Source organism: Artemia sp. Qi Xiang Cuo, chromosome 5, assembly GCF_049724085.1.
Source record: "Artemia sp. Qi Xiang Cuo chromosome 5, ASM4972408v1, whole genome shotgun sequence".
Lineage (NCBI taxonomy): Eukaryota > Metazoa > Arthropoda > Branchiopoda > Anostraca > Artemiidae > Artemia > Artemia sp. Qi Xiang Cuo.
The window spans coordinates 11,608,557-11,633,087 of NC_142798.1; the positions used below are offsets into that span (position 1 = coordinate 11,608,557).

The 24,531-nt window shown below is 32.3% G+C and overlaps 1 protein-coding gene across 1 annotated transcript in view; it reads right to left on the reverse strand.

Moving 5' to 3' along the window:
* The window catches only part of LOC148951808 (translation factor waclaw, mitochondrial-like), an 89,144-nt gene that overhangs the window by 35,162 nt on the left and 29,451 nt on the right, over positions 1–24,531 (reverse strand). The window contains exon 3 of the mRNA XM_089089071.1: positions 20,718–20,957. Within this exon, the coding sequence (XP_088945197.1) occupies positions 20,718–20,957 (240 nt within the window). The remainder of the gene's footprint in view (positions 1–20,717; positions 20,958–24,531) is intronic.

Consider the following 24,531-nt stretch of genomic DNA (forward strand, 5'->3'; position numbering starts at 1 on the left):
AAAGCATGACTTACAACGCCTGCCCCCTTGGGGGGTTGTGTTGACCAAGGTGTTTTTCTGATCTGACCTTTGAACTATTTTTAACACAATATCTATCTCAAAATTTTTATCGGATGAGTGGGGAAAAAAGTGTGTGTTGGGGGGGGGAGCTAGTTGCACTCGGATCTCTTTTTTGACTCTTCAAAAATATGAACTAGATTTTTTAGTTTCCAATCAAATGAACCCTCTCTGTGTCGACAATGGAGTTTTTGTTGTCTAATTTTTATCTATTTAATAAAAAGGCTATCTCAAAAGTTGTAGCGGATGGGTTTTGGGGAAAAAAGGCGTAGGGTTGGACTAGTTGCCCTTCGATCTCTTGACTCTTAAAAAAGTGAACTAGAAATTTTGATTTCCAATCAAATGAGCCGTCTATGAAATTTACACTATAACTTAAAACACCTGCCCCCTGACCCTGGAGGGTTGTATTGACAACGGGGTTTTTCTTATCTGAACTTTTAACTTTTTTTTTACCATAATAGCTATCTCAAAACTTTTATCAGATGGGTTCGGGGAAAAAGACGTGGGGCGCTAGTTGCCCTTGGATCTCTTTTTACTCTTAAAAAAGTGAACTATAACTTTTAATTTCTAATCAAAAGAGCCCTCTCTGAAGTTTTTACGAGCATCCCTTCAATAAGAACCATATATGCCCCCAGGACATAACTTTCAATGCCTGTCCTCGGGCCCTGGGGTTTATGTCAACCCCAGATATTTCGTCATATGATATTTGAAATTTAAAAAAATTGTTATCTCAAAGTTTTTATCCGATGGGTTTGAGGAAAAAAGGGCATAGAGGGGAGAACTAGTTGCCCTCCGATCTCTTTTGACTCTTAAAAGGTGAACTAGAACTTTGCTTTCAATTTGGGGGTTTTGTCGACGCTGTAGTTTTTGTTACATGATCTTTGAACTATTTTTAACAAAATAAATATCTAAACATTTTTATCGGATGCATTTGGGAAAAAAGGGCGTGGGGGATGGTTACCCTCCAATCTCCTTTGACTGTTAAAAAGTGAACTATACTCTTAAAAATAATAAGAAATCATTGGAGCCGTATGGTATTTACGATAGGCAACGCTATAGCATTGCCTACAACGCTATAGCGTCAGAAAAGAAGGTGTGGATGGGGTGGGGGTGAAGTTTCCCTCCATTTTCTTTTGACTCTTAAAAAGTTAACTAGAACTTTCAGTTTCAAATTAAATGAGCCCTCTCCGAAGTTTATACGAACATCCCTTCCATAAGAACCATATATGCCCCAAGAGAACTACGAAAAGCGCCTGCCCCGGGCCAAGGGGGGTGGTATCAACACAGGAGTTGTTCTTATCTGATCTTTGAACTATTTTGAAGAGCATGGACATCTCAAATTTTTATCGGATGTGTCTGGGGAAAAAGGGGTCTGTTGGGGAGGGCTATTTGCCCTCGGACCTCTTTTGACCCTTATAAAGTGAACTAGAATTTTTAGTTTCAAATCAAATGAGCCCTCTCTGAAGTTTACACGAGCATCCCTTTCATAAGAACCATAAACGCCCCCAAGAAAACACTTACAACGCTTACCCCCCCCCCCCCCAGCCCTGGGGTGTTACGTCGAAAATAGAGTTTTTGTTGTCTAATTTTTGAACTATTTTAAAAAACAAGGCTATTTCAAAATTTGTAGCGGAAGAGGGGGAAAAGGGCGTGAGGTGGCTAGTTTCCCTTTGATCTCTTGACTCTTAAAAAGTGAACTAGAACTTTCAATTTCCAATAAAATGAGCCTTTTATGAAATTTATACGAGCATCCTTTTCATAAGAACCATATATACCCCCAGGGCATAACTTAGAGAACGCCTGCCCCCGGACAACGGTGGATTTTATCGACACTGGAATTTTTCTTAACCGACCATTGAACTATTTTTAACAAAATGGCTATCTCAAAATCTTCATCGGATGGGTTTGGGTAAAAAAGGCATGTGAAGGGGGGGGGGGGTAAATTGCCCTCAGATCTCTTTTTACTCTAAAAATGTGAAATGAAACTTTCTATTTCCAATCAAATGTGCTCTTTCTGGAGTTTATACGAGTTTTTCTTTCATAAGAACCATATTTACCCCCAGGGCATAACTTCAAACACCTACCCCCGGGCCCTGGAGGGTTGTATCAGTAGAAATGACCCTATTGATCGTGACAGCACACCAAATATGGGCATATAGTCCCTAGGGAGAACACGTGGTTAATGGGGTCAAGGTCAATCGATCTGTTGTTGTTTGGCCACGTGTAATGACATGAGGGGTGATTTACATAATCGCTGGGGGAATGTATTGATTCACGAAGGGGAATTAAGAAACAAACATTGCTTCTTTGTTGTTCGGCTAGCCTAACATGAGAAATTGATTTACGTAATCGGCGGGGGAATGTATTGATTCACAAAGGGGGAATTAAGAAACAAACCTTGAATCTTTGTTATTTAGACTAACCTAACCTGAGAAATTGATTTACATAATCGACGGCAAAATGTATTGATTCACTACGGGGGAAATAAGAAACATTATGGTTTGTTTGATCTTTAGGCTAACCTAACCTGAAAACTTGATTTACATAATCTGCGGGAGAATTACTGGTTCACGAAAGGGGAATTAAGAAAAAAACATTATGGCTTCTTTAATCTTAGGTCTGAGGGATAAACGTTCTTTATGTCAGAGAGAAAAATTAATATTCTATTTTTAAATAGGGCTTCATTGATCTTTAGTGTCAGGAATTAGAAATGACATCACTTTTTATCTTGGAATTATGCGGGAGTCTAAAGAGATAGAAATTCTATTTTTAAATACGGCTTCACTGAGCTTTAAGTCGGAGAGATAAATTTATATTCTAACGAAACCTTAATAGTGTAGCTAGGAACATTTATGAGATGAAGAGATTAACGTAGGAAAGGGTTTCCTAGAAATTTGAAATGTGGCAGCGCAGGGATGCCAAAAACAAAAGGAACACACAGAAATTACTTTTATGGGATTATTTGGGTGAAATGGTTTTAAACATTTTAGGGAATTATTTCGGCGAAACAGTTAGAGACATTTTAAAAGATGATTTTAGAAAAGGTTTTAGAAGAGGTTTTGAGTGTGGTCGTTATAGTAAACAAGTTCTATTTAAACAGTGTCGTGAGGTCCTCTACCCCAACCCCAAAGGGCTCCGATCCCCCTACCCCAACCCCGAAGGAAGCCTTCGGTCCCCACAGGTCCCCCCGGCTGCCCAAGGACCACCCCCTCCCCCTTTCAAACATTTTTTTAAAAAAATTTTTGAATTTTTTTAACATGGCATTTTTTTTAACTTTTTTACGTATCTTAAAATGAAATGAAATATGCTTACGGCTCTACCAATCGTACTCTGTGCTTGTTCATAGATACGACATGGCTTTCCCACTGGTACTCTGTGTGTAAGTTTCTGTGTGTGTGTAAGTTTTTGTGTGTGTGTAAGGTTTTGAGTGTGTAAGTTTTTGTGTGTGTGTTTGTTAGTTTGTGTGCGTGTGTGTAAGTTTTTGTGTGTGTGTATGTTTTGTGTTTGTTTAAGTTTTTGTGTGTGTGTGTAAGTTTTGTGTGTGTGTTAGTTTTTGTGTGTTTGTGTAAGTTTTTGTGTTTGTGTAAGTTTTTGTGTGTGTGTTAGTTTTAGTTTGTGTGTAAGTTCTTGCGTTTGTCTAAGTTTTGTGTGTGTGTAAGTTTTTATGTGTGTGTAAGTTTTTGTGTGTGTGTAAGTTTTTGTGTGTGTGTGTGTAAGTTTTTGTGTGTGTGTGTTTGTGTGTGTGTGTTTAATATTTTGTGTGTGTGTGTAAGTTTTTGTGTCTGTGCAAGTTTTTGTGTATGTGTGTATGCTTTTGTGTGCGTTTTAGTTTGTTTGTGTTTGTAAGTTTTTGTGTGTGTGTTTAAGTTTTTTTTGTTTGTTTAATTTTTTTTGTGTGTTTGTAATTTTTTTTTTGCGTATGTCAGTTTTTTTGTGTGTGTAAGTTTTTGTGTGTGTGTAAGTTTTTGTGTGTGTGTGAGTTTCTTTACGTGTGTAATTTTTTGTGTTTTTGTGTAAGTTTTTTTTTGTCTTTGTAAGTTTTTTTTTGTGTGTTTTTAAGTTTTTTTTTGTGTGTAAGTTTTTGTGTGTGTTTAAGTTTTTGTGTGAGTGTAAGTTTTTTTGCGTGTAAGTTTTTGTGTGTGTGTAAGTTTTTGTGAGTGTGTAAGTTTTTGTGTGTGTGTGTGTTTGTGTGTAAGTTTGTGTGAGTGTGTGTGTGTGTGTGTGTGTAAGTTTTTTTGTGTGTGTAAGTTTTTATGTGTGTGTAAGTTTTTGTGTATGTGTGTGTAATTGATTTTGTGAGTTTGTAAGTTTTTCTGTGTGTGTTTAAGTTTTTTTTGTGTGTGTAAGTTCTTTTGTGTGTATGTAAGTTTTTGTGGGTGTGTAAGTTTTTATGTGTGTGTGTGTAAGTTTTTGTGTGTGTGTGTTTAATTTTTTTTTTGTGTGTGTAATTTTTTGTGTGTGTAAGTTTTTATGTGTGTGTAAGTTTTTTTGTGTTTTTGTAATTTTTTGTTTTTTTGTAATTTTTTTTTTGTGTGCAATTTTTTTTTGTGTGTGTAAGTTTTTATGTTTGTGTAAGTTCTTGTGTTTGTGTGTAATTTTTTGTGTGTGTGTGTAAGTTTTTGTGTGTGTGTAAGTTTTTTTTTTGTGTGTAAGTTTTTGTAAGTGTGTAAATTTTTGTGTGTGTGTGTAAGTTTTTGTGTGCGTGTGTAAGTTTTGTGTGTGTGTAAGTTTTTTTGTGTGTGTAAGTTTGTTTGTGTCTGTTAGTTTTTGTGTGTGTGTTTGTGTGAGCTTTTGTATTTGTTTTAGTTTTTGTGTGTGTGTGTAATTTTTAGTGTGTGTTCTAGTTTTTGTGTGTGTGTAAGTTTTTGTTTGTGTGTTAGTTTTTTTGTGTGTTTAAGTTATTTTGTGTGTGCTAGTTAGTTTGTGTTTGTAAGTTTTTGTGTGTGTGTTTTATTTTTTTTTTGTGTAATTTTGTGTATTTGTGTAACTTTTTTTGTTTGTATTAGATTTTGTGTGTGTGTGTGTAAGTTTTTATGTGTGTTTAAGTGTTTTTGTGTGTGTGTAAGTTTTTGTGTGTGTGTAAGTTTTTGTGTGTGTGTAAGTTTTTTTTTTTTTTGTTTAAGTTTTTGTATGTGTTTAAGTTTTTTGTGTTTGTATTTTTTTGATTTTGTGTGAGTAAATTTGTTTGTTTTTTAAAGTTTTTGTTTGTGTTTTTGTGTTTGTAAGTTTTTTTGTGCATTCAAGTTTTTGTTCGTGTGTAAGTTTTTGTATGTTTGTAAGTTTTTTTGTGTGTGTAAGTTTTTGTGTGTGTGTGTCATTTTTTGTGAGTGTGTTTATTTTTGTGTGTTTGTGTAAGTTTTTGTGTGTGTAATTTTTCTTTGTTTTGCTTTTTTGTTTGTTTTTGTTAGTTTTTGTGTGTGTGTGTGTGTAAGTTTTTTTATGCGTAAGTTTTTGTGTGTGTGTAACTTTTTTTTTGTCTGCAACTTTTTTTGTGTGTTATAGTTTTTTTGTGTGAGTAATTTTTTGTGTGTGTGTGTAAGTTTTTTTTTTTGTGTAAGATTTTTTGTGTGTGTAATTTTTTGTGTTTGTGTAAGTTTTTTTGTTTGTGTAAGTTTTTTGTGTGTGTCTAAGTTTTTGTGTATGTGTAAGTTTTTGTGTGTGTGTAAGTTTTTGTGTGTGTGTGTAAGTTTTGTGTGTTTGTGTAAGTTTTTTGTGTGTGTGTGTGTAAGTTTTTATGTGTGTAAGTTTTTGTGTGTGTGTGTAAGTTTTTGTGTGTGTGTAAGTTTTTATGTGATTGTGATTATTTTCTATGAAGATAAAAAGTTTCACTTTAATTCTAAATTTTCTTAAATTCAGTTCCGACTTTTCTCAAAGAGATGAAAAAATTTTAAGTTCTGTTCCAAATATTTTCTCGGAAGAAAAAAAGTCCCAAGACATAAAAAATTTAAAGTTCACTTCTAAATTTTTCCGTAGAAGATAGGAAAAGTTATACTATGATTGTGATTATTTTCCATGAAGATAAAAAGTTTCACTTTAATTCTAAATTTTCTTAAATTCAGTTCCGACTTTTCTCATCGAGATGAAAAAATTTAAAGTTCTGTTCCAAATTTTTCATAGAAGATAGGAAAAGTTATACTTTGATCGTGAATATTCAAGTTCTCTTCTGAATTATACCAAAGAACATAATTCAATTCTAATTTCTCCAGAGAAAATAGAAAGCTTCCACTTCAGTTTTAAGTTCACCAAGACATAAAAAATTTAAAGTTCAGTTCTAAAATTTTCCTTAGAAGATAGGAAAAGTTATACTATGACTGTGATTATTTTCTATGAAGATAAAAAGTTTCACTTTAATTCTAAATTTTCTTAAATTCAGTTCTGACCTTTCTCAAAGAGATAAAAAAATTTAAAGTTCTGTTCCAAATATTTTCCCGGAAGAAGAAAAGTTCAACTTCGATTCTGAATTTTCTCAATGAAAATGAAATAAGCTATTGATCAATTCTATTTTCCTAAAATAATATAAAATTTTCCACTACAATTCATATTTTTCTCAGAGAGATGAAAAAATTAAAAATACTGTTCCAAATTTTTCATAGAAGATAGAAAAGTTCAAGTTCTCTTTTGAATTTTACCAAAGAACATAATTCAATTCTAATTTCTCCAGAGAAAATAAAAAGCTTCCACTTCAGTTTTAAGTTCACCAAGATATGAAAAATTTAAAGTTCACTTCAAAATTTTTCCGTAGAAGATAGGAAAAGTTATACTATGATTCTGATTATTTTCCATGAAGATAAAAAGTTTTACTTTAATTCTAAATTTTCTTAAAGTCAATTCCAACCTTTCTCAAAGAGATGAAAAAATTTAAAGTTCTGTTCCAAATATTTTCCCGGAAGAAGAAAAGTTCAACTTCGATTCTGAATTTTCTCAATGAAAATGAAATAAGTTATTGATCAATTCTATTTTCCCAAAATAATATAAAAAGTTTCCACTTCAGTTCAGATTTTTCTCAGAGATGAAAAAATTTTAAATACTGTTCCAAATTTTTCATAGAAGATAGAAAAGTTCAAGTTCTCTTCTGAATTTTACTAAAGAACACAATTCAATTCTAATTTCTCAAGAGAAACTAAAAAAGCTTCCACAGATTATTTTCCATTAAGATAAAAATTTTCACTTTAATTCTAAATTTTCTTAAATTCAATTCTAACCTTTCTCAAAGAGATGAAAAAATTTAAAGTTCTGTTCAAAATATTTTCCCGGAAGAAGAAAAGTTCAACTTCGATTCTGAATTTTCTCAATGAGAATGAAATAAGTTATTGATCAATTCTATTTTCCTAAAATAATATAAAATTTACCACTTCAATTCAGATTTTTCTCAAAGAGATGAAAAAATTTAAAATATTGTTCCAAATTTTTCTTAGAAGATAGAAAACTTCAAGTTCTCTTCTGAATTTTACCAAAGAACATAATTCAATTATAATTTCTCAAGAGAAAATAAAAAGCTTCCACTTCAGTTTTAAGTTCACCAAGACATGAAAAATTTAAAGTTCACTTCTAAATTTTTCCGTAGAAGATAGGAAAAGCTATGCTATGATTGTGATTATTTTCCATGAAGATAAAAAGTTTCACTTTAATTCTAAATTTTCTTAAATTCAATTCCGACCTTTCTCAAAGAGATGAAAGTTCTGTTCCAAATATTTTCCCGGAAGAAGAAAAGTTCAACTTCGATTCTGAATTTTCTCAATAAAAATGAAATAAATTATTGATCAATTCTATTTTCCCAAAATAATATAAAATGCTTCCACTTCAGTTCAGAATTATCTCAAAGAGATTAAAAAACTAAAAATACTTTTCCAAATTTTAATATAATATAGAAAAATTCATGTTCTCTTATGAATTTTACTAAAGAACATAATTCCTTTCTAATTTCTCCAGAGAAAAGAAAAAAGCTTCCACAGATTATTTTCCATTAATATAAAAAGTTTCACTTTAATTCTAAATTCTTTTAAATTCAATTCCGACCTTTCTCAAAGAGATGAAAAAATTTAAAGTTCTGTTCAAAATATTTTCCCCGAAGAAGAAAAGTTCAACTTCGATTCTGAATTTTCTCAATGAGAATGAAATAAGTTATTGATCAATTCTATTTTCCTAAAATAATATAAAATTTACCACTTCAATTCAGATTTTTCTCAAAGAGATGAAAAAATTTAAAATATTGTTCCAAATTTTTCTTAGAAGATAGAAAAGTTCAATTTATATTCTGAATTTTACCAAAGAACATAATTCAATTCTAATTTCTCAAGAGAAAATAAAAAGCTTCCACTTCAGTTTTAATTTCACCAAGACAAAAAAAATTTAAATATCAGTTCTAAATTTTTCCGTAGAAGATAGGAAAAGTTATACTACGATTGTGATTATTTTCTATGAAGATAAAAAGTTTTACTTTAATTCTAAATTTTCTTAAATTCAGTTCCGACTTTTCTCAAAGAGATGAAAAAATTTAAAGTTCGTTTCCAAATATTTTCCCGGAAGAAGAAAAGTTCAACTTCGATTCTGAATTTTCTCAATGAAAATGAAACAAGTTATTGATCAATTCTATTTCCCCAAAATAATATAAAAAGTTTCCACTTCAGTTCAAATTTTTCTCAAAGAGAGGAAAAAATTTTAAATACTGTTCCAAATTTTTCATAGAAGATAGAAAAGTTCAAGTTCTCTTCTGAATTTTACCAAAGAACACAATTCAATTCTAATTCCTCCAGATAAAATAAAAAGCTTCCAGTTCAGTTTTAATTTCACCAAGACATAAAAAATTTAAAGTTCAGTTCTAAAATTTTCCTTAGAAGATAGGAAAAGTTATACTATGACTGTGATTATTTTCTATGAAGATAAAAAGTTTCACTTTAATTCTAAATTTTCTTAAATTCAGTTCTGACCTTTTTCAAAGGGATGAAAAAATTTAAAGTTCTGTTCCAAATATTTTCCCGGAAGAAGAAAAGTTCAACTTCGATTCTGAATTTCCTCAATGAAAATGAAATAGGTTATTGATCAATTCTATTTTCCCAAAATAATATAAAAATTTTCCATTTCAGTTCAGATTTTTCTCAAAGAGATGAAAAATTTAAAATACTATTCCAAATTTTTCATAGAAGATAGAAAAGTTCAAGTTCTCTTCTGAATTTTACCAACAAACACTATTCAATTATAATTTTTCCAGAGAATATAAAAAGCTTCCACTTCAGTTTTAAGTTCACCAAGACATAAAAAATTTACATTTCTGTTCTAAATTTTCTGTAGAAGATAGGAAAATTATACTATGATTGTGATTATTTTCCATGAAGATAAAAAGTTTCACTTTGATTCTAAATTTTCTTAAATTCAGTTCCGACTTTTCACATAGAGATGAAAAAAATTTAAAGTTCTGTTCCAAATTTTTCATAGAAGATTGGAAAAGTTATACTTTGATCGTGAATATTCAAGTTCTCTTCTGAATTTTACCAAAGAACACAATTCAATTCTAATTTCTCCAGAGAAAATAAAAAGCTTCCACTTCAGTTTTAAGTTCACCAAGACATAGAAAATTTAAAGTTCAGTTCTAAATTTTTCCACAGAAGATAGATTGTTATTATTTTCTATGAAGATAACAAGTTTCACTTCAATTTTAAATTTTCTCAAAGAAGTGAAGAAAATCTCAACTTCGATTCTGAATTTTCTCAAAGAAAATGAAATAAGTTATTGATCAATTCTATTTTCCCAAAATAATATAAAATTTTCCACTTCAGTTCAGATTTTTCTCAAACAGATGAAAAAATTTAAAATACTGTTCCAAATTTTTCATAGAAGATAGAAAAGTTCAAGTTCTCTTCTGAATTTTACCAAAGAACATAATTCAATTCTAATTTCTCAAGAGAAAATAAAAAGCTTCCACGTCAGTTTTAAGTTCACCAAGAAATAAAAAATTTTAAGTTCAATTCTAAATTTTTCCGTAGAAGATAGGAAAAGTTATACTATGATTTTGATTATTTTCTATTAAGATAAAAAGTTTCACTTTAATTCTAAATTTTCTGAAATTCAATTTCAAGCTTTGTCAATGAGATGAACAAAATTAAATTTCTGTTCCAAATATTTTCCCGGAAGAAGAAAAGTTCAACTTCGATTCTGAATTTTCTCAATGAAAATGAAATAAGTTATTAATCAATTCTATTTTCCTAAAATAATATAAAATTTTCCACTTCAATTCAGATTTTTCTCAAAGAGATGAAAAAATTTAAAATATTGTTCCAAATTTTTCATAGAAGATAGGAAAAGTTATACTTTGATTGTGAATATTCTTCATGAAGATATGGATCTCCACTTTAATTCTGAGTTTTCTCGAAGAAGTGTAAAATGTACAAGTTCTCTTCTGAATTTTCATAGAGAAGAGAAAAAAGAGTTAGCTCAATTCTGAAATTTACCAATGAAAATGAAAAAGCTTCCATTTCAGTTCCTAACTTCTCAAAGTCATAAAAAATTTAAAGTTCAATTTTAAGTTTTTCCATAGAAGATAGGAATGGCTATACTATGATTGTGATTATTTACCATGAAGATAAAAAGTTTCACTTTATTTCTAATTTTTCTTAAATTCAGTTCATTCATCTAACCACCAAATACAATAGGTTAGGTTAGGTTAGGTGAAAATAAATATTAATAAATAATTAGAAACATTTCTCCATGTTTAAGTTAGGCTAGGTTAGGTTAACTTATCATGAGCGCTCATGATAAGCTAACCTAACTTAAACATGGTAAAAAGAATAAATTAGGTTAGGTTAGGCTAGATTAAGTTAGGTTAGGTTAAGTTAGGTTAGGTTAGCCTACGTACGCGCGCGTACGTAGCCTAACCTAACCTAATTTAATCTTTTTACCCTGTTTAAGTTTGGTTAGGTTAGCTTATCATGAGCGCTCATGATAAGTTAACCTAACCTAACCTAACTTAAAAAAGGAGAAAAGTTTATAATTATTTATTAATATTTATTTATACCTAACCTAACCTAACCTATTGTTTTTGGTGGTTAGATGAGTGAACTGAATTTAAGAAAAATTAGAAATAAAGTGAAACTTTTAATCTTCATGGTAAATAATCACAATCAGAGTATAGCCATTCCTATCTTCTATTGAAAAATGTAGAATTGAACTTTAAATTTTTTATGATTTTGAGAAAATAGGATCTGAAATGGAAGCTTTTTCATTTTCATTGGTAAATTTCAGAATTGAGCTAACTTTTTTTTTCTCTTCTCTATGAAAATTCAGAAGAGAACTTGTATATTTTACACTTCTTCGAGAAAACTCAGAATTAAAGTGGAGATCCATATCTTCATGAAGAATATTCACAATCAAAGTATAACTTTTTCTATCTTCTATGAAAAATTTGGAACAATATTTTAAATTTTTTCATCTCTTTGAGAAAGGTCGGAATTGAATTTAAGAAAATTTAGAAATAAAATTAAACTTTTTATCTTCATGGAAAATGATCACAATCATAGTATAATTTTCCTATCTTCTACGGAAAAACTTAGAACAGAACTTTAAATTTTTTATGTCTTGGTGAACTTAAAACTGAAGTGGAAGCTTTTTATTTTCTCTGGAAAAATTAGAATTGAATTGTGTTTGTTGGTAAAATTAAGAAGAGAACTTGAACTTTTCTATATTCTATGAAAAATTTGGAATAGTATTTTAAATTTTTCATCTCTTTGAGAAAAATCTGAACTGAAGTGGAAAATTTTTATATTATTTCGGGAAAATAGAATTGATCAATAACTTATTTCATTTTAATTGAGAAAATTCAGAATCGAAGTTGGACTTTTCTTCTTCCGTGAAAATATTTGGAACAGAACTTTAAATTTTTTCATCTCTTTGAGAAAGGTCGGAACTGAATTTAAGAAAATTTAGAATTAAAGTAAAACTTTTTATCTTCATAGAAAATAATCACAGTCATAGTATAACTTTTCCTATCTTCTAAGGAAAAATTTAGAACTAAACCTTAGATTTTTTATGTCCTGGTGAAATTAAAACTGAAGTGGAAGCTTTTTGTTTTTTCTGGAGGAATTAGAATTGAATTGTGTTCTTTGGTAAAATTCAGAAGAGAACTTGAACTTTTCTATCTTCTACCAAAAATTTGGAACAGTATATAAAATTGGTTCCTCTCTTTGAGAAAAATTTGAACTGAAGTGGAAACTTTTTATATTATTTTGGGGAAATAGAATTGATCAATAACTTATTTCATTTTCATTGAGAAAATTCAGAATCAAAGTTGAACTTTTCTTCTTCCGGGAAAATATTTGGAAACGAAATTTAAATTTTTTCATCTCTTTGAGAAAAGTCCGAACTGAATTTAAGAAAATTTATAATTAAAGTGAAACTATTTATCTTCATAGAAAATAATCACAATCGTTGCATAATTTTTCCTATCTTCTACGGAAAAATTTAGAACTGAACTTTAAATTTTGTATGTCTTGGTGAACTTAAAACTGAAGTGGAAGCTTTCTATTTTCTCTGGAGAAATTAGAATTGAATTATGTTCTTTGGTATAATTCAGAAGAGAACTTGAATATTCACGATCAAAGTATAACTTTTCCTATCTTCTATGAAAAATTTGGAACAGAACTTTAAATTTTTTCATCTCGATGTGAAAAGCCTGAACTGAATTTAAGAAAATTTAGAATTAAAGTGAAACTTTTTATCTTCATCGAAAATAATCACAATCATAGTATAACTTTTCCTATCTTCTATGGAAAAATTTAGAACTGAACTTTAAATTTTTTATGTCATGGTGAACTTCAAACTGACGTGGAAGCTTTTCATTTTCTCTGGAAAAATTAGAATTGAATTATGTTCTTTGGTAAAATTCAGAAGAGAACTTGAACTTTTCTATCTTCTAAGAAAAATTTGGAACAATATTTTAAATTTTTTCATCTCTTTGAGAAAAATCTGAATTGAAGTGGTAAATTTTATATTATTTTAGGAAAATAGAATTGATCAATAACTTATTTCATTCTCATTGAGAAAATTCAGAATCGAAGTTGAACTTTTCTTCTTCCGGGAAAATATTTTGAACAGAACTTTAAATTTTTTCATCTCTTTGAGAAAGGCCGGAATTGAATTTAAGAAAATTTAGAATTAAAGTGAAACTTTTTATCTTCATGGAAAATAATCTGTGGAAGCTTTTTTATTTTCTCTGGAGAAATTAGAATTGAATTGTGTTCTTTGGTAAAATTCAGAAGAGAACTTGAACTTTTCTATCTTCTATGAAAATTTGGAAAAGTATTTTAAATTTTTTCATCTCTTTGAGAAAAATCTGAACTGAAGTGGAAACTTTTTATATTATTTTGGGAAAATAGAATTGATCAATATATTATTTCTTTTTCATTGAGAAAATTCAGAATCGAAGTTGAACATTTCTTCTTCCGGGAAAATATTTGGAACAGAATTTTAAAATTTTTCATCTCTGAGAAAAGTCGGAACTGAATTTAAGAAAATTTAGAATTAAAGTGAAACTTTTTATCTTCACGGAAAATAATCACAATCATAGTATAACTTTTCCTATCTTCTACGGAAAAATTTAGAAGTGAACTTTGAATTTTTTATGTCTTTTATTTTTTATAATTTTTTATTACACACACACACAAAAAAAACTTACACACACACACAAAACTTACACACACACACAAAAACTTACACACACACAAAAACTTACACACACAAAAAAACTTCCACACTCACAAAAAAATTACAAACACAAAAAAACTTAAACAAAAACAAAAACTTACACACACACAAAAACTAACACACACACACAAAAACTTACTCACACTAAAAAACTTACACACACACAAAAAGTTACACACACACAAAAACTTACACACACAAAAACTTACACACACACACACACACAAAAACTTACACACACACAAAAACTTGCACACACACAAAAACTAACACACACAAAAACTTACACAGACACAAAAAATTTCACACACAAAAAAACTGACACACACAAAAAAAAAATAACACACACACACAAAAACTTACAAAAATAAAAAAAAATACACACACACAAAAAAAATTACACATACAAAAACAATCACAAACACACAAAAACTTACACACACACACACACACACACAACAACTTACACACACAAAAAAAAATACACACACACACAAAAAATAACACAAACTAAAACTTACACAAATAAAAAAAAACAAACAAAAAAAAAAAATAAAACAAACACAAAAAATTACAAACAAACAAAAAATTACACACACACACAAACTTACACACACACAAAAACTTACACACATAAAAAAACTTACACACACCCAAAAAACTTACAAATACACACACAAAAACTTACACATACACAAAAAAACTTACACACACAAAAAAAAACTAACACACACACACACACACAATGTTACACACACACAAAAACTTACACACACAGAAAATCTTACACACACAAAAAATTACACACACACAAAAAAACTTACACACACACAATAACTTGCAGACACAAAAAACATAAAGATACAAATACACTTACACACACAAAACCAATAAAACAGACACAAAAACCTCCACACAAAATGAAAAATACACACACACACACAAACTTACACCCATAAAAAATTACACACACACAAACAAACATACACACACGCAAAAACTTACAGACACAAAAAAACTTAGACACCCACACACAAAACTTACACACACACACAAAAACTTACACACACACAAAAACTTACACACTTAAAAAAACTTACACACACAGAAAAAAACTTACACACACACAAAAAAATACACATACAAAAACAAAATAACAAACAAACAGAAAACTAAACACACAAAAAAAATTACACACAAAAAAAAACTTACACACAAAAAAACACTAACACACACACAAAAAAATACACACACACAAAAAAAACATACACACAAATAAAAACTTAAAAACACACACAAACTTACATAAACACAAAAAAACTTACACACACACAAAAAAAAAACTTACACACACAAACACATAAAAACTTACACACACAAAAAAACTTACATAAACACAAAAAAACTTACACACACACAAAAAACTTAAACACACACACAAAAACTTACACACTCACACAAAAAAATTTCACACACATAAGAAAAAACGTACACACACATAAAAACTTACACACACAAAAAAACTTACACACACATACACATACAAACACACACACACAAATACACACAAACACACACACACACAAACTAAAAAACACAAAAGAAATTACACACACACAAAAAATTACACACACAAAAACTTACACGCAAACAAAAACTTAAACACACACACAAACTTACAAACACACAAAAAATTACACACACAAAAAAAACTTACACAGACAAAAAAAAAACTTACACACATACACAAAAACTTACACACATACAGAAACTTACAAACACAAAAAAAACTTACACACACAAAAAAACTTAAACACACAAAAAAAAAATTACACTCACACAAAAAAACTAACACACACACACAAAAAATTACACACAGACAAAAAATTACACACACGCAGAAAAAACTTACACAGACAAAAAAACTTACACACATACACAAAAACTTACACACATACAGAAACTCACACACACACACAAAAAAACTTACACACATACAAAAACTTACACACACAAAAAAATACACACACACACAAAAACTTTAACACACATAAAAACTTAAAAACACAAAAAACTTACAATAAAGTAAAAACTTACACACACACAAAAACTTACACACATACAAAAACTAAAACACACGAAAAAACTTACACACACACACAAAATTACACACACACAAAACAAAACCACAAAAAAACAAACATACACACACAAACAAAAAAACTTACACACACACAAAAACTTACACACACACACAAACTTACACACACACACACACAAAAACTTACACACTCAAAAACTTGCACACACACAAAAACTTACACACACACAGAAACTTACACACAGAGTACCAGTGTGAAAGCCATGTCGTGTCTATGAACAAGCACAGAGTACGATTGGTAGAGCCTTAAGCATATTTCATGTCATTTTAAGATACGTAAAAAAGTTTAAAAAAATGCCATGTTAAAAAAATTCAAAAATTATTTAAAAAAAAAGGTGGAAAGGGGGAGGGGGTGGTCCTTGGGGCGCCCGGGAGCCCTTTGGGGCCGGGGGGCTGCCTGGGGGGTGGGGTTAGGGGGATCGGAGTCCTTGGGGGTTGGGGTAGAGGACCTCACGACACTGTTTAAATAGAACTTGTTTACTATAACGACCACACTCAAAACCTCTTCTAAAACCTTTTCTAAAATCATCTTTTAAAATATCTCTAACTGTTTCGCCGAAATAATTCCCTAAAATGTTTAAAACCGTTTCACCCAAATAATCCCCTAAAAGTAATTTCTGTGTGTTCCTTTTGTTTTTGGCATCCCTGCGCTGTCACATTTCAAATTTCTAGGAAACCCTTTCCTACGTTAATCTCTTTATCTCATAAATGTTCCTAGCTACACTATTAAGGTTTCATTAGAATATCAATTTATCTCTCTGACTTAAAGCTCAGTGAAGCCGTATTTAAAAATAGAATTTCTATCTCTTTAGACTCCCGCATAATTCCAAGATAACAAGTGATGTCATTTCTAATTCCTGACACTAAAGATCAATGAAGCCCTATTTAAAAATAGAATATTAATTTTTCTCTCTGACTTAAAGAACGTTTATCCCTCAGACCTAAGATTAAAGAAGCCATAATGTTTGTTTCTTAATACCTCTTTCGTGAACCAGTAATTCCCCCGCAGATTATGTAAATCAATTTCTCCGGTTAGGTTAGCCTAAAGATCAAAGAAACCATAATGTTTCTTAATTCCCCTTTCGTGAATCAATACATTCCCCCGCCGATTATGTAAATCAATTTCTCAGGTTAGGTTCGCCTAAAGATCAAAGAAGCCATGTTTGTTTCTTAATTCCCCCTTCGTGAATCAAAACATTCCCCCGCCGATTATGTAAATCAATTTCTCAGGTTAGGCTAGGCTAGAAATCAAACAACAAAGAAGCCATGTTTGTTTCTTAATTCCCCTTCGTGAATCAATACATTCCCCCAGCGATTATGTAAATCACCCCTCATGTCATTACACGTGGCCAAACAACAACAGATCGATTGACCTTGACCCCATTAACCACGTGGTCTCCCTAGGGACTCTATGCCCATATTTGGTGTGCTGTCACGATCAATAGGGTCATTTCTACTTGTGTCAACACCTGAGATTTTGTTATCTGACTTTTCAACGATTTTTAACAAAATGGCTATCTCAAAATTTTTATCGGATGCATTTGAGGAAAGGGGGCGTGGGGGGCTAGTTGCGCTCCAATCTCTTTTGACTCTCAAAAATTGAACTAAAACATTCAATTTCCAATCAAATGAGCCCTCTCTGCATTTATACGAGCATCCCTTCTATAAGAACCATATATGCCCCAAGGGCGTAACTTAAAACGCCTGTCCCAGGGCCCTGGGAGGTTGTGTCGCCCGGGGAGTTTTAATATTTGCTGTTTGAACTATTTTTAACAAAACTTACACCTCAAAATTTTTATCGGATGGGTTAGGGGAAAAAAGGCGATGAGGGTGGAGAAGCTAGTTGCCCTCCGATCTCTTTTGACTCTAAGAAAGTGAACCAGAAATTTTAATTTCCGAAAAAATGAGCCCTCTCCATAGTTTATACGAACATCCCTCTCATAAGAACCATATACGCAGGACATAACTTACAGTACCTTTCCCCCAGGCCCTGGGGGGTTGTGTCGATACCGGAGTTTTTGTTATCTGACCTTTGAACTAATTTAAAAAATGGCTATCTCAAAATTTTGTTCGGATGAATTTGGGGAAAAAGGGCGTGGGGGGGGGGGGACTAGCTGCCCTTCGATCTGTTTTGACTGTTAAAAACTGAACTATAACTTTCATTTTCCAACCAAATGAGCCCTCTGTGAAGTTTATAAAAGCATCCTTTCCATAACAACTATATATGCCCCCGGGCATAACTACCCTACCCTGGCCCCTGAAAGACTGTGTCGACCCCGGAGTTTTCCTTATACGATCTTTGAACCACTTTTTTTTCAAATGACTCTCAAATTTCTTATCGGATGGGTTTGAGAAAAATAGGTCGTGAAGGGGGGGGGGGGGGGTAGTTGCCCCCAATCTCTTTTGACTCTTAAAAGTGAACTAGAACTTTCAATTTGAAATCAAATGAGACCTCTCCAAAATTTATATGAACATCCCCTCCATAAGAACCATATATGCGCCCTAAACATTACTTACAACGCATGCCCCCGGGCTCTTTGGGGTTGCCTTGACAAAGCAGTTTTTCTTATCTGACCTTTGAACTATTTTTAACAAAATGCCTATGTCAATTTTTTATCGGATGGGTTTGGGGAATAAAGAGTGTGAGGGCGGGGGGAGGGGGCTAGTTGCCCTTGGATCTCTTTTGACTCTTCAAAATTATGAACTAGAACTTTAACTTCGAATCAAAAGAGCCCTCTCTGAAGTTTATACGAGTATCCCTTTCATAAGAACCATATATGCCCCCAGGTCAACACTTACAACGCCTACCCCCCCCCCCGGCCCTAGGGGGTTGTGTTGACAATGGAGTTTTTGTTGTCTAATTTCTTAACTATTTACAAAAAGACTATATCAAAATTTGTTGCGGATGGGTTTGGGGGGAAAAGGGCGTGGGAGGGCTAGTTGTCCTCCAATCTTTTGACTCTTAAAAAGTGAACTAGAACTTTCACTTTCCAATCAAATGAGCCCTCTCCAAAGTTTATACTAGCATCCCTTTCATTAGAACCATACATGCCCCCAGGGCATAACTTAGAACGCCTGCCCCCGGGCTCTGAGGGGTTGTATCGACAGCGGAGATTTTCTTATCTGACCTTTGAACTATTTTTAACAAAATAGCTGTCTCAAAAATTTTATCGGACGTGTTTGGGGGAAAGAAGTGTGGGGGAGGGGGTAGTTGCCCTCGGATATCTTTTGAATCTTAAAAAGTGAACTAGAACTTTCAATGTTCAATCAAATGAGTCCTCTCTGAAGTTTTTACGAGCGTCCGTTCCATAAGAACCATATATTCCCCCAAAGCATAACTTACAACGCCTGACCTCTGGCCTGGGGGTTTATGTTGACCCAGGAGTTTTCGTTATGATCTATGAACTTTAAAAAACATGGCTATCTCAAAGTTCTTATCGGATGGGTTTGAGGAAAAAAGGCGTGGAGGGAGGGGGTCTAGTTGCCCTCCGATCTGTTTTGACGCTTAAAATGTGAAATAGAACTTTCATTTTCAAATCGAATGAGCTCTTTGAAGTTAGTACGAACATCCCTTCCATAAGAACTATATATGCCCCAGGGCATAACTTACAATGCCTTCCCCCGGTCCCTGGGGGGTTGTGTCGACACCGGAGTTTTTTATATGATCTATGAACTATTTTTAATAAAATGGCTATCTCAAAATTGTTATCGGATATATTTGGGAAAAAAGGGCGTGGGAAGATGATTACCCTTCGATCTCTTTAGACTCTTAAAAAGGGAACTAGCACTTTCAATTTGCAATCAAATGAGCCCACTCTGATGTTTATACAAGAATTCCTTACATAAGAACCATATATGCCTCCAGGGCATAACTTACAACGCCTGCCCTCAGGCCTTGGGGGCTGTGTTGACACCGGAGTTTTTTTTTATATTATCTTTGAACTATTTTTAACAAAATGGCTTTTTCAAAACTTTTATTGGATGCAGTCGAGAAAAAAAGCCGTTGGGGGGGTCTAGTTGCCCTACGGTCACTTTTGATTCTTAAAAGGGCACTAGAACTCTCGATTTCCAATCGAAAGAGCCCCCTCCAAAGTTTATGCGACGACCCCTTTCATATGAAGTGCCTCTTGGAAAAGAAATTAACAAATCAATAAATAATAAAATATCGGAGCCGTATGGCCTTTACTGTAGGCAACGCTATAGCGTTGCCTCTGATCTATACTCTTTAGTTTGAATACATTTCTTAGCATTAATGTACACCAAAATAAATTTCCAACACAATAGAATCCAATTACTCCTTTTCTAGTCAGTCATTATCTTTATTTTATCTATCCTGTTTAATTTGAGCACATATCTTAGCATTTAATGCATTAGGAGTTAAACTATCAACAAACAAATCGATTATATTACATTAGTTTAATCAAATAAAATTTAATCAACTTAAACTTTAATGGATGTCAAGCTCTGAAATTGCAAAATCTAACGAATTCTTTTCTAGTAATTGTCTTCATTTTATCTATCTTGTGTAATTTAAGCATATGTCTTTGCACAAGATTACAATGCACAAGAATTAAGATTACCAACAAAGTGAATTAATCACTGACAACTAGGAACTTATAACTACCGACTGACTACAGAACTGACATCGGCACAGCTAAAAGTACTGACACGGGATCTTGCATTTTAATAATAGAATCAAAAATTCCCCTCAACCTCCCCCCCGCCCAGCAAGATGGGTCTAAAAGATGTAAATCAAATCAATAAAGTTACAAAAATACACCCACAGAATTAATAATAGTCAATTTACCTTGAATCAATAGTCACTGACACACTTGAGTCATTTAGAACCAATTTTTCAATGGCACTTCGCAGCTCTGGTGTTTCTGATTGGTCCATGGGGAAAATGCCAGCAAATACCATTGGTTTCGCAGGTTTAATGGTTGTAACCGGCATTATGTTGCAATCTTTTTGACCTAGTGTGTCCCCTATTAATGCTTCTGATGCCGACCTCATGTTACACGTTATATATCCTACTTGACCAGCATGCCTGCAATATAAATAAGATTAAAGTATTTTATGTTATACATGTCACACAACTATACATTTTAGAACTAAAATACTAAACTATACAGCCAACAAAGCCGGATCAATTATAAAAAACTAGAAATGCAAAGTTGTAAGACTATAAAAGCCAAAATTATGAAAGCTAATGTATAGAACTAAACCATTTTCTAGAACATTAATTAAGAAAAATGTTTCCAAAAAAGTATTTTGCAAAGTAAAGTAAAGTGCAATATTAAAACGTAAAATAAGCCTAAAAAATCAGATCAAACTCAAGTTGAGCAGAAATTACTATGAATTGGTTAAACGAAACCTAAAATGAATAAAACTTGAAATGTATAATAGAATAAAACTTGAAATGAGCAGAGATTACTACAAATAAGAGTGGAGCTACCCCCATCCCACTCCCTAAACTCTATAATGGCGAAGCAGTCATTTAGGGTTTAATGAATACAATTTGTATTTTGAGGAGTGCCATTTATAATTACCATATCTACATTACAAAAACAACATTGTTCAAATGCTCCCTGTAAGCTCCTTGAATTCTTCTTAAATTTTCTATCTATAGGAAACCCACACACAATGATAGTTATTTGCATTTCTTGTCAAACGACCCTCCTTCTTTGAAAAGAGGGGTTGTAATCTCTTTAGTCGAGACGATCATGTAGCATGTGAATTAAATCATGTCAAAGATGTTTTATTATATAATGGTTACCCCATTAAATTTATTGAAAAAATCATAGATAGAGGATTGAAAAAGGTAAAACAAGAAAATAATGAACCCATCCCCCTGTGTTTAGTTACCCCACCAATTGAAAACAAAACCTTCCCCACTCTACCATTTATCCCGAAACTCAGCGACAAACTTGGGACAATTTTAAAGAAACATAATCTCCCTGTTTCTTTCAAAAATAAACTAAAGGTTGAACGTTTTTTCAACTCTTGAAAGGGTAAAAAGGATAACTGAACCTACATTGGGTAGTTGTATTTACAGATTCCCGTGTTTATCTGGGAAGTATTACATTGGCAGGACCCCTCAATAGCTAGGGGAGCAACTGCATGAACACAAGACTTTCATAGATAAATCTCTAAGATGTAAAAAAAAATGATGATTTTGATTCTACTTCGGACCTCCACATCTTTGAAAATTCAAATCACTAGGTTCTTTTTGATGAAGCCAAAAAAAATTCAATGATTCAAAGAATATGAAAATTGCAACATGGAATGTTACAATTTAAAAAAATACCTATCGTATCGAAATTTTGACTGAAGAATCCAGTCACTTCGAACTGGACCTATTAGGAGTTTCAGAAACTCATGTCCCAGGGGGTATGAACCATGAAATTAGGTGATATAGAATTTGTTTACTCAGGCAGGATGGATGGGTTACACTGAAAGAGAGCAGGGTTCATGGTGAATAAGGAAGCTGCTAAGTCTTGTGTAAGTTGGGAGGGTGTTAATAATAGAATGCAAGTCGCTCATTTTATGACTAAAAAGCGCAAGGTATCAGTCATTATAGTATATGCCCCTGTACGACAGATCGAAGGAGATCATGGCGAATCAGAAGAATTTTACTTAAAGCTAAAAGAACAGGGTCCCAGGTAAAAAAATATGGTGTTCTTATTAGGAGATTTTAACGCCAAAGTCGGTAGAAATAGGGATAGATGGTATTCTATATAATGGTTATGGATAATGGTTACAAACTACTGCAATTTTGTAGGTATAACAATTTAATTATAATCAATATACGAGTAGTATCTGGTCATAAAAAAGCCCGTAAGTTAACATGGTATTCGCATGATGGTAAGACAGCTAACCTTATTGATTAAGTTATTGCAAACCGAGGACCGGCAGGATCAATACAAAATACTAGAACACATAGGAAAGCTGATGCTGATGTCAAAAGCAAAGGTTACTATCTACGAGTGTCTAGAGTTAATTTAAAGCTGAAATTTAGGAAGAGTAACTACCTTCCGAGAAGCTATCACGTTGACAGGCTCCTGATGGGAATTTGAGATGAACTTTCCAGAAACAGTTGAATACTAAACTGAAGAGTTTAAAATTTGACAATGTAGAAGAAGAATGGAATAATCTTATGAAAATAGTTTGTGAAGTCGCTGATGTCTATGGGAAGAAAGTTGGGAATAATCATGAAAATACTTTATGTTTAATAGAGAGGAAGAGGATCTTGAACAATAATTATTTGAGTGATGGATCATATGAAAATAAGGGAAATACAAAGAAAGTGGAGAACGCATTAAAATATGAACTAAGGAGGTTTGAGGTGGAGGTCATGAATAAAACTGTCGAAGATCTGCAAGATGCAGCCAGACGGCATAATAGTAAAATAATGCACTGGCATATTAATAAAGTGAGAGGGAATAGTCAATCCAGACTTGTCCCTGTTAAATATAGGAACAGGGTCACAATTAGGGATTAGGAAAGAGTTAAAAAGACCTGGGTAGAACATTTTGAGAATGCGCTAAACCATGGTAAGAAAAAATGACAGTAAAAGACACAGAAAAAATGACAAATTTTGTGACACTTTCGATGTGAAGGAAGATTTTTTTTTGTGAGGAAGAATTAGTGACAGCAATAAAAGGATTATAAAATAATAAGACCCCAGGTGGTAACAGTGTGGTAAATGAGTTTCTTAAATATGGCGGTTATGAGGTTAGAAATAAGCTTCTGAAGATTATGAATATTAGTTTTGAAAAGGGTGAAGTACCTAGCGATTTTAGGATAACTATAATTAAAACCCCCTATAAGAAATGTGACAAGAGCGAATGGAGTAATTATAGAGGCATTAGCCTGGTTTCTGTGGGTAGCAAATTACTTAGTATTATAATACCCTTTAGACTTATAGGTGCTGTAGCTAATGTTTTAAGAGAAGTACAGAGAAATTTTTGGAAGGACTAAGGATGCACCGACCAAATTTTCACTCTTAGATTAATAATTGAGAAGTGCCTGAGTCATCAAACACCTTTAGTCCTCAATTTTATAGATTATGAGCAAGGGTTTGGTTCAAGTGATAGAAGAGCTTTAGTGAAGGCCTTATCCTTGTATAGTATACCGGACAAATACATTTGATTAAAGTGATTAGTAATATGTACGAGAATATCATTGCTGCGTTTAATGTAGGAAATGAGGTTAATAGCTAGATTCGTATTAAATCAGGAATTAAGAACGTGTTACGCTTTATCCCCATTTATAATGCCAAAGATCGTCCTTGCCGGCCTACCGTCTAGGGACCCAAACGAAAAGCAGGTCGTCTCTAGTTGGAGTGAGAGGATGTCGTAAGGAAAAATTTAAGGGAAATGGGAATTCCCTAGGAGGGTGTAAAGTTGGAGTCTTTGATTGGATTGGGATGGAGATGCAGCGTGCGTAGCTATGTTAGCCTCAGGCGGCTTGATGCTGCAGTAAGTTGTTAGTAGCAGTAGTAATATAACCTGGGTACATATGTTGTCTGCTGATATCGCTGTTTTACTATGAATAGATTCTAGTCCCATAGGGGCGTAAAGTGCAAACAAAAAAAAAATCAGGCAAATTAAAACAAAGTA